Raw genomic sequence first — 11,126 nt, 5'->3', positions numbered from 1 at the left:
ACGCGTTTTCCTGCACCAAACGCGGAGGTGTTCATCCACGCCATGTTAATCACATTAATAAGCGTAATCATCCTATCAGGCTGCAAACTTCACGTATATAACAGAGACTTCTTGGGAAATATATATTTCTTGGGAAATCTCCAAGTCCCGCCCCGCCCTCCAAAATCAGACCTGAAGACCGGTTCCCCGCGCTCATCGCGGTCTCCTGCTGCCCTCTGCCGGGGCCCTAGCGTCAGGCTATGGAAGGCGGCCGCGTGGCCGCCGGGGGGGCGCCAGGAGGGTGACGTCACCTCTGTGCGCGGCCCCTTGCCGGAAGTTATTCCTGTCCACTTCCGTTCCTCTGTTATTCTCCAGACCCCAGAAGGGAAAGTAAAGGTATCTGTAGCGCCCAGTTATAGTCCAAGTTGAGGTCGGTGACTCGCTGCCGGCGTGCGTTTTCTTTTTAGAAGCGGGTCTGGGTGACTGTGATGTGTAACGGAGTCCCGTTCCCGCTTGTAGAGTTTCTTTGTGGGAGGAAGAGGGATGGAAGAACCCGTGGAAATACCCGTGGAATTTTTGAGTTAAAGACTCAACTGGGTTCGAACCTTGCTTCAACGAGCTGAGTCAAGCTAGTAAGGGAGCTCGGCGCTTTTTCTGATTTTGTAATTTTAGGAATGATACCGACCTTTTAAGTTGTGGTTGTTAAGTAAGATAATGTGTGTGAAGCACTTAGTTCTGGTTTTACAAATTATACTCTGATTCTGCCGCCTTTACCTCTTATACTCGGGCTTGTACTTGCCATTTTCTTCTCAGTATCTCTGAGAGATGCCTAGTATATAAGAGGTTATGCATCTCACGAGAACATTATGCAGCGTTAGCTGAGATTGAGCTCCTTATTCTGTATTACAAGTCCTGACGTTATTTTATCCCCGCCCCTTTTATTTTTCCATTTCTAGGAAACAGCTATTTTTCAGCTTTTCTGGAGGAATGCAAAGTTCTCTTTCCTTAAGACAAATGAGGTGAGAAGTTCATTGCTGTAAATATCTCCAAACTTAGCTCGTTTTGTCAAAAGAAGACTAACCTGGAATGTAGAAGCCTGGAACCAGTGATTACCCATTTCCATTAAAAGCCCCTTTGTCCGGGGAATTGTGGAGCAGAGGGGCTCATAAATCTTCCTTTATTCCTTAGACCTCACAAGTTACAGGTACAGAGATTTTCAGTGTATTTGCTAATTTTGGCCTTTAGCTCTTGGAATAGTGGCTTTGGTAATTAAAAACGGCAATTTGAGAGACAGATGGAAATAAGTTATGGAATATTAATTAGTTTTGAAATTTGTAGATTGAGGCAGTTGGTACTTATTGCATTAGGCTGCTTAAATATTTATTCACCACGCTAGATGTAATAGTATTTTGAATGGAGATTGGATGCTAAAGGAGTAAAATAAATTGATATTCATCAGGCTTAACTTTTTTGTGTTGAAAACTGAAAAATAACTTACTCTATTTTTTCCTCTCTCTGTATATATTAATGTCCCCTCCCCCCTTTTTATTTAAGTGGTATTATCCTAGCCACTGTACTGTTAAGCAGGTTGCCACTTAGAATGTCTTGGACATCTTTCTATTGTGTTAGATCTGCCTCATTTAAAAAAAAAATTTTTTTAATTTATTTAGTTTTGGCTGTGTTGGGTCTTCGTTTCTGTGCGAGGGCTTTCTCTAGTTGCGGCGAGCGGGGGCCACTCTTCATCGCGGTGTGCCGGCCTCTCACTGTCACGGCCTCTCGTTGCGGAGCACAGGCTCCAGACGCGCAGGCTCAGTAGTTGTGGCTCACGGACCTAGTTGCTCCGCGGCATGTGGGATCTTCCCAGACCAGGGCTCGAACCCTTGTCCCCTGCATTGGCAGGAAGATTCTCACTGTACCATCAGGGAAGCCCCTGCCTCATTTTTAAAAGGAGGCTGTGTAGTATTATATTGTATACATGTACCACTATTTATTAATCATTCTACTATTGGTGGCCATTTGGGTTCCTTCTTTTTTGCTGTAGCAAGTAATATTATAATGGTCATCCTTTTTTTTTTTTTTTTTTAAATAACAAATGTGTATTCTTGTCCTGTATTTACTTTGGATAATCTCCAAGAAGTAGAAATGCTGGGTTGAAAGATGATGGATGGTACCAAATTCCTTAACAACAGTAATATTTGAGAATTCCCCCCATTTCTTCATATGTTTACCAGCTGTTGATACTAGTTACCATTGTTTTTAGGCTTAGCTAAGACTGTTCATACCATTTTGGGGGGGTCAATTTATTGCATTTATAGTATTGTAATCAAAACCAAATTTTTGTTGCTAGTTCTAAGTCCAGTTCAGCTCTTTTTTTCCCCTATGTAAATAGAACACTTAGTTTTAGACTCTTAGTAACAAATTACTATAAAACAAATGATTCACTTCAACTTCAAGTATTTCTTAAGTTAAAGATTTGTGGGAAGATACTATTTGAATGGGATCTTGTACTGTGGATAGACAGTAGGAGGATAGGCCTTTCTGAAAGACAGAACAGCTTAAAAAAAGGCTGGGAGACAAGAATGGTCAAGGATGTTTAGGACCTGAGATTTGAGAGCAATGGTGCTTTGTTGTGAGGTTGTAGAATAGAAGAGATAGCTAGAAAGGTCAATCTGAAGATTTTACCTTCTAGGGGACAGCTACAGAGGTCAGGGAATCAGGGAATGAGGGACATGATCACATCTTTGTTTTACAGGTGTACTGTGGGGGCAGTTTTGAGTGACTGATGTTAGAGAAGCAAGTTAAGTGGCTGTTATAGTCTGAGAGAATAGCAAAGAGTAGAGAGATTGGATTTCAGAGGTACTGAAGAAGCTGAATCTACATGATTTAATAACTGGGGTTGAGGAAGAGAAAAAAAACCAAAGCTTACTTTCAGATTTTTTTTATCATGAGTGATTACTGAGTAATAGTGATTTCATTAATTAGAGGAGGGCTGGTTTTGGGGCTGGGAAGGATGCTCAGTTTGGTTTTGGACATTAAATTGTGTGAAAGATATTTCCATGGAGAATAAACTATACACAAAGACAAAATCCCCCTATGACAGATTCAGGAGAAACCTTAATTTATTCCTCTTTTGTTAAGATATTTGGCATATATCTTTACTTTTAGTTTTTCATCAGTAGAATTTCTTTTGAATTTTCTGTGACTCGTTCAGCCCTGTTTCTCAAGAGTAGAGTGTAGTCTAGAGTAGTAGTCATAGACATTTTTGAACATGTACAATCTTAATAAAAAGGTTTATAAATGTACCTCCAATATAGGTATATTTATTTACTAATTAGTTATATACATGTTTTATAGTACTATTATATTGTATACATTTTTACATTATGAAACATGTAAAAAGTAGAAATTTTAAAAGGCCAAGACAAATATAAATTGGAGTTTTACTGTTTTCTACCTGCGTCCCATTGGATAATCTCTCACCCCTCTTTGGAAAGCACTGGTTTTATCTACAGCTGTCAGTGTTCTGTCCCATTATCCAGTAGAGGTCACCCTGAGCATCTGGAAGAGAGAGCAGGTTGTTGAGCAGGGCAAGGTAAAGCCTTCATTCTTTAGTTAGGAGGATCTTATTTTTAAGTTCCTATCTTCATGCATTTTTGGAAGAGTATGTAGTTATAGAGTAGTATGTGGTATTATGGAGACATGAAGAATAATGAACTCAGAGTATAGGGCAATCTAAAATGTGCTTTTGCTGTTTGCTGTTTACTTTGTGAGTGTTTTGCGTTTTGTTTGAATGTTATTTGAATCTATAGTTTTGGAATCTTTTGTTAATTCTTTGATGATTGGTGGATTATCTGAGTTACAGGAATGTTCCCAGCCTGTAGGCATAATCCAATTTCTTGTTAGATTGTAGTAATTAAAAGGACAGACACAGAGGAGCTTTTTTTATATGGATCTTGAAAGCAGTATCTCAAGCCCAGAGATATTAGTGGTGAGTTGGAACCATTTATCTCTATTTTCTATTTTATGCTTAATTAGCAGAGAGGAGAAAGGAAATGCCTCTTTTAAGTGATAAGAGCCTGTTGTAAGTAATTAGGAATCAAGAACTAAGTTTGTCACAGCTGTATAGTCTGAAAAGGAGAAAGTACAGTTAAAAAAGTATTATGTGTTGTTGTATGACTGAGACCACAAACAACTTAGGAACATAAACCATCTGACAAGCTGGATAACAGAAGAAAACTTTTCTGTTAATTTTCTCATAAAATATTTCCTATAAATAGAGGTACTTCTTTTAGTAGGGACCTATGATTATTATCATGTATAAGTTCATCCAATTTATGCTCTATTTCTAAATGATCAGGAAAATGAGTTATCAAGGTTTTAGTCACTTGATCAAAGTTACATGTGCTGTGACACAGATGCAGAGAGCCCTGAGTTAGTCTTTTATAAAATGGTGGTGAGGAGAATGGCAAAAGTAACTTTTAAAATGTTTACATCCCATCTCTCTATATAGTTCCACATGCGGTGGACTGTGTGTATGAAATATCCCAGCTAGATCATTATGAAGATGAAAATTGGTTTGGAGTTGTTGGGTTAACCCAAGAACCAAGGGGACGTCAGGGTAAATTGAGTGACATGGAGATTGGGATCAGGAGCTATGTAAGATAAGAATTAAGGTTCTAATGATAGCATGGGTTTAAAGAGTACCATGAATCTAGAAAAAGGTGTTTAAGGTGGAAATTAGGTAGTATGAAGTGTTGGTTTTCAGGGCTAGATTTAGAGGTTTTTAAAAAAATTTTTTTTTTTTTTGGCTGTGTTGGGTCTTCCTTGTTGTGCGCGGGCTTTCTCTAGTTGTGGCGAGTGGGGGCTACTCTTCGTTTCGTTGCGCAGGCTTCTCATTGTGGTGGCTTCTCTTGTTGCGGAGCACGGGCTGTAGAGCGCAGGCTCAGTAGTTGTGGTGCATGGGCTTAGTTGCTCCGCGGCATGTGGGATCTTCCCGGACCAGGGGTAGAACCCGTGTTCCCTGCATTGGCAGGCGGATTCTTAAACACTGTGCCACCAGGGAAGTCCCCTAGATTTAGAGTTTGATAACCAGGAAGTGAGAACAGAGGCAAAGAAGTCTGGTATCTATGGGCAGAGGCAAGGCCAGAGATCTAGTAAGTTAGAAGACAAGGCAGAATTGAAAGCATCAATTAGTAGGAATAAATCAAAGGTTTGGAAACCAGGAAGATAAAGCAGAGATGGAGAGGGGCAACTGGTTTTGGGTAGCCAAGGCAGGCAAGGCCAAATAAAAAGAGGAAGGTAAAGGCAGGAATAATTCTGGAGCAGTGATGATGCTGTACTGCTTTTCTTTATGTTAAGAATAGAAGTGACCCCTGACCCACAGATAATCAGAAGCAGTGAGCTAGGGAGTGGGAGTGTGGTGGTGGGATTGTTACCACAGCACCAGGAGAGCTGGATCCCTAGGTGTTTTCTTACAGAAATGACCATGATACTTACAGAGTCATAATATGGTCTTTTATCTCTTTAACATGTGTGTTTGTATAATATTATATATGTTGTTTTATACAGCATTCCAAAAGGTTTGGGCTACCTGACCATTATGGCACCAAGAAACCTCTTGTATATGAGAAGTAACTTTCTTTTTGGTTCAAGATGTTGGATGATCCGATTTTCAGCAGAAATCCTCTTTAAATCAGTTTCATTTAGGCTTTTCAGTATGAAATGTGATAATGCAGACAGTGAACCTTTGGAAAATGAAGAACTGCTGAATAACTTACTTACTATGGGAGTAGATGTTGACATGGCAAAGAAACGACAGCCTGGAGTTTTTAATAGGAGAGGTACTAATGAGCAGAACCTGAAGACATTCCTTCTGTCTAAAGGAGCTAGCAAAGAAGTGATTGCTAGCATCATATCAAGATATCCACGAGCCATGACACGCACACCTGAAAGTCTTTCATATCGGTGGGATCTGTGGAGAAGAATTGTGACATCAGACCTTGAAATTGTAGCTATTTTGGAACGTTCTCCTGAATCCTTTTTTCGGTCCAGTAACAACCTAAACTTAGAGAAAAATATAGAGTTCCTCTACTCAGTTGGATTGACCCATAAATGCCTTTGTCGATTGTTGACCAGTGCCCCACGTACCTTCTCCAATAGTCTCGAGCTGAATAAACAGATGGTTGAATTTTTGCGAGAAGTCTGTTTGTCTTTGGGTCACAATGATCCCACAGGTTTTGTCAGGAAGATAATTTTTAAAAACCCTTTCATCTTAATTCAGAGCACCAAACGGGTAAAAACTAATATTGAATTTTTACAGTCAGCTTTCAACTTGAACAATGAACAGCTGCTTGCTTTGATACATGGTCCAGGAGCTAAAATCCTAGACCTTTCCAATGATTGTATGAGAAGAAACTACACAAATATCAAAGAAAGACTGCTTTCTCTTGGGTGTACTACAGAAGAGATACGGAAGTTTGTTTTAAGCTGTCCAGATGTGATCTTCTTGGGAGAGAAAAAGTTTAGTGATAAAATAGACTGCCTCATAGAAGAAAAAATTAGCATTTCACAAATAATTGAAAATCCTCGGATTTTGGACTCAAGCATAAGCACTTTAAAAAGTCGAATCAAAGAATTGGTAAATGCTGGCTATAACTTGAGTACGTCAAACATCAGTCTTCTGTCTTGGAGTCAAAAAAGATATAACGCTAAATTGAAAAAGTTAAACACTAGACAGAATGTTGTTCTGGGGAATTAAGCAGAAGTCAGTCTTATAATGTAGTGACATAATTTCATTTTGAATTTGGACCTTTCAAAAAGGAGGTTTGTTTTCTTAACCACATATACATATATAATGTTTCTTTGGATATTTTAGTTTAAAGGTTCATAAAAACTCATGGTCATTATGCCCTGGTATAGTCTTCCCAGCTACCTTTTCTGTAGTTTGAATTAGTACAACACCCAATTTTATGATATAGGCTGTGGCTTTTGTATGAATGGTAGTTGCTGAGTGCTATGGCAGAACAATGTGTAAAAAGGAAGTACAAAATAAACTTTTTTGGTTTCTGTTCAGATTTGAAAATCGACAGATTCATTTAGATAGTTCTGTTTCCTATCATGGTTTTGAATGGCAACCTATTTCTCCTATTATTCCATGTATCTAATCATGGTTCATCTTCAAAATAGAATGTCAGTAAGAATATGACAACAAAAAGGAGGAATTTTTCATCCCAAATTCTACGTACTCTATTTAAACCATTAGTATGCCCCACCACTCCTCCAGTTTAGGCTCAATTTACTATGGGTATATCCTGATTTCTTTGAAGATAAGGGCAACTGTGATAGGCAGAATAATGGTTACCCAAAGATATCAATGTCTTAATTCCCAGAACCTGTGGATGTGTTTCGTTACATTATAAAAGGACTTTGCAGATGTGATTAAGTTAAGGACCTTAATTTGAGGTGCTGAGTTGGGGAGGTTATCCCGGATTATCTGGGTAGGCCCAGTATAATCATAAGGGTCCTTAAAAGTGGAAGAGGGAGGTAAATGAAGAGGTCAGAGTGATGCAATGTAAGAAGGACTTGACCCACTTTTACTGGCTTTGAAGGAGGAAGGGGACATGAACCAAGGAATGCAGGTAGCCTCTAGAAAATGGAAAAGGCAAGGAAGCATTCCTCACTAGCACCTCAGAAAGGAACGCAGCCGTGCTGAGACCTTGAATTTAGCCCAGTGAGACCCATGTCAGACTTCAGACCTACAGAACCAAAAGATAATAAACTGGTGTTGTTCTAAGCCACTGAGTTTGTGATAATTTGTTACAGCAGCAAACAGACTAATATAACAACTAAATGGATGATTAGTTGCATTTTAGGTGAAGAAGTATACCTATAGTATAGTATCCGTATTTCTTCCTCTTACACTTTTTTTATCCACCTATCTTTCTGGAATGGCTAATAAGTTAGTGTTTGTAGTTTCCTCTAAATGTATGTATAAAAAACTAAATGTAAGTAATAAAATCTAAATAAAGGAATACTTTTGCCTAATGAGTGTAGTTTAAAGAAATAATGATGGTTTCTGTATATTTATATTTTGTTGGTGTTTCTGTTAATACAAAGAACCAAGAATTTTTAGAGGTGCTGACTTAAAGAATGACAAACAGATGACATCTGTATCTTGAAGACATTCACAGTCTAGCTCTGACATAAACTGAAAGAGAAGGAACAAATTATATGAGCTTAATTACTTTTAATTGCTTTCCAGAGGCATTTATTTTCTAGATGTGGATTTTGAATTAAGTAACAATGACGCTAACCTTTTAAGCCTTTTTTTTCCTTTTATTGAAGTACATATAGTTGATTTACAGTATTATGTTTCAGGTGTACGGCATAGTGGTTCAGTATTGTTTTTGCAGATTATACTCCATTATAGGTATATATAAGATAGGTACACACACCCCCCGCCCCCCAAGATAATGGGTATAATTCCCTGTGTTAAGCCTTATTTCTTATCATTGATGCCTCAAAAAAACTTACTCCCACCAGTGATAGAAACCAAATGCCTGTTTTTTCAAGGCCATTTGTATGTCAGTGATCTCTTATATTTCCAATAAAGTATTTGATGGCAAGCATGGCATAATTTAGAAAGCATGGACTGTATAGAGACATTTCTTTAGAGTAGTATATCTGGGTACTATTCCTGACCAGCTCTGTAACTTTGTGTAAATAATTTTACAGAACTTGTTTTCTCATCTATAAGATGAAAAATTCACCTCACAGAGTTGTTAAGAATCAGATGATATAGGGTCTCTAAGGTTTCTTGCACATAGTAACTTTTCAATGGTAGCCATAGTAAATACAGTAGTATTTTTAACAACAGCTTTATCAATGTATAATTCATATACCATACAATTCAATTTAAAGTATGCAATTCAGTTTTTTAAAATACTCATATTGGGGCTTCCCTGGTGGCGCAGTGGTTGAGAGTCCACCTGCCGATGCAGGGAACACGGGTTCGTGCCCCGGTCCCGGAAGATCCCACGTGCCGCGGAGCGGCTGGGCCCGTGAGCCATGGCCGCTGAGCCTGCGCGTCCGGAGCCTGTGCTCCGCAATGGGAGAGGCCACAACAGTGAGAGGCCTGCGTACCGCAAAACAAAACCAAAACCAAAAAAACTCATAGTGCTGTGTAATAATCACCACAATCTAACTTTAAAATGTGTTTGTGCCCTTTAAAAGAAACTCTTTACCCATTAGCAGTCAATCTCCATTATCCCCTTCCTACTTTCCTAGCCCTAAGCAACCACTGATCTACTTGCTGTCTATAAGATTGCCTATTCTGAATGTTTCATATAAATGGAATCATACAATTTGTGGTCTTTTGTGACTGGCTTCTTTCACTTAGCATAATGTTTCTAAGGTTCATTTTGTACCATGTATCAGTATTTCATTCATTTATGTTGCCAAATAATATTCTGTTGTATGGGTACAGTAGTAGTATTGGGAGTAAATTTTATTGTTATGGCTTAAGGTCCTGAGATGGGAAGGTTATCTCAGATTATCTGGCTGGGCTGAGTGTAATCAAAGGGGTCCTTAAAAGTCAAAGAGGGAGGTAAAAGAGGAGGTCAGAGTGATGTGATGTAAGGACTTGATGCACTTTTACTGGCTTTGAAGGAGGAAGGGGACATGAACCCCCTTAACTCCTTAAGTCTTCTGAGTTGTATAGGAATACTTTCTGAGATATTGCTTTGAAATCTAACAAGTTTATAAGGAATGTGAGGGAGATGGGCAGAGGAAATAAAAGTTTATTGGCATCAGCTGGTCATGAGGATTGTACCTGGGCTGATGAGATGATACAGCAACAGTTGCCAGTGGCCAAGGAGGATGTGGGATGCACAGAAGTAAAATACAGTACTTATTTGGGGGGGTTGGGGAGGGACAACTTCCTTTGTATTCTTTGTAGAAACAAATGGCTAATGCCTGTCAGGCAAGATTAACATTATATATATATATACACACACACATATATAATTGTTTTTGAAGTATAGTTAATTTACGATCTTTTGTTAGTTTCTGGTGTACAGCAAAGTGATTCAGAATATATACTTTTTTCAGATTCTTTTCCATTAGAGTTTATTACAAGATAATTGAATATAGTTCCCTGTGCTATACAGTAGGACCTTGTTTATTTTTTATATAGTAGCTTACATGTCATATTTTAGGTTTGAGTCTGATTGAAGTAGAGTCAGTTCTTTTTAAAAAAATTGAGTTATAGACATATCTCGGAGATTATTGTAGAGATTATTGTGGGTTCAGTTACAGATCACTGCAATAAAGTGAATGTTGCAATAAAGTGAGTCACATGGAATGTCTTGGTTTCCCAGTGCATATGAAAATGATTTATACTGTAGTCCGTTAAGTGTGCAATAGCATACTGTCTAAAAAAACAATACATACCTTAATTAAAAATACTTAATTGCTAAAAAATGCTAACTATCATCTGAGGCTTCAGTGAGTCGTAATCTTCTTGCTGGTGGAGCGTCCTGCCAGGATGTTGATGACTGCTGACTGATCAGGATGGTGGTTGCTGAAGGTTGGGGTGGCTGTGGACATTTCTTAAAACAAGACAACAGTGAAGCTTAGTGCATGAATTGACTCTTCCTTTCATGAATGATTTCTCTGTAGCATGTAATGCTGTTTGACAGTATTTTACCTACAGTAGAACTTCTTTAAAAATTGGGGTCAATCCTCTCCAGCCCTGCTACTGTGTTATCAACTAAGTTTATGTAATAGTCTAAATCATTTGATGTTATTTCAACAGTCTTCACAGTATCTTCACCAGGAATAGTTTCCATCTCAAGAAGCCCTGTTCTTTGCTCATCCATAAGAAGCAACTTCTCATCCTTTAAAGTTTTATAATGAAATTACAGCAATTCAGTCACATCTTCAGGCTTCACTTTAATTGTAGTTTCCTCCCTCTTTCTACCACATTTACAGTTGCTTCCTCCACTGATGTCTTGAGCGCCCCCAAAGTCATCCATGAGGGCTGGATTCAACTTTTCCCAAACTCCCATTACTGTTGATATTTTGACTTCTTCCCATGAATCATGAAGTTTTTTTTTTAATTAAAAAAATTTTTTTACGAAGGTTAATGA

General features: G+C 38.4%; 1 protein-coding gene across 2 annotated transcripts; it reads left to right on the top strand.

Annotated features, from left to right (window-relative positions):
• Positions 1-338: 338 nt before the first annotated feature.
• Positions 339-7,827, top strand: MTERF1 (mitochondrial transcription termination factor 1). Of its 2 annotated transcripts, XM_082662417.1 has the most exons (3): positions 339-375; positions 936-998; positions 5,548-7,827. In XM_082662417.1, the coding sequence occupies exons 2-3, from the start codon at positions 967-969 to the stop codon at positions 6,734-6,736; spliced, it is 1,221 nt and encodes a 406-aa protein (XP_082518543.1). In that variant the 5' UTR covers positions 339-375; positions 936-966; the 3' UTR covers positions 6,737-7,827. The 2 variants fall into 2 exon arrangements, with proteins under 2 accessions (XP_082518543.1, XP_082518544.1); XM_082662418.1 differs by lacking the exons at positions 339-375; positions 936-998 and adding an exon at positions 1,017-1,183.
• The last annotated feature ends 3,299 nt before the right edge of the window (positions 7,828-11,126 follow it).

This window comes from Grampus griseus (assembly GCF_964374135.1).
Source record: "Grampus griseus genome assembly, chromosome: 9".
NCBI lineage: Eukaryota > Metazoa > Chordata > Mammalia > Artiodactyla > Delphinidae > Grampus > Grampus griseus.
Note: the sequence above shows the minus strand (reverse complement) of the source record. Positions and strands in the feature narration are given on the sequence as shown.

Coding starts and splice junctions, on each gene's coding strand:
- MTERF1 (XM_082662417.1), top strand. CDS start 967: ATGCAAAGTTCTCTTTCCTTAAGACAAATGAG. Junction 999..5,547: donor CTTTCCTTAAGACAAATGAG/GTGAGAAGTTCA, acceptor TGTTTTATACAG/CATTCCAAAAGGTTTGGGCT.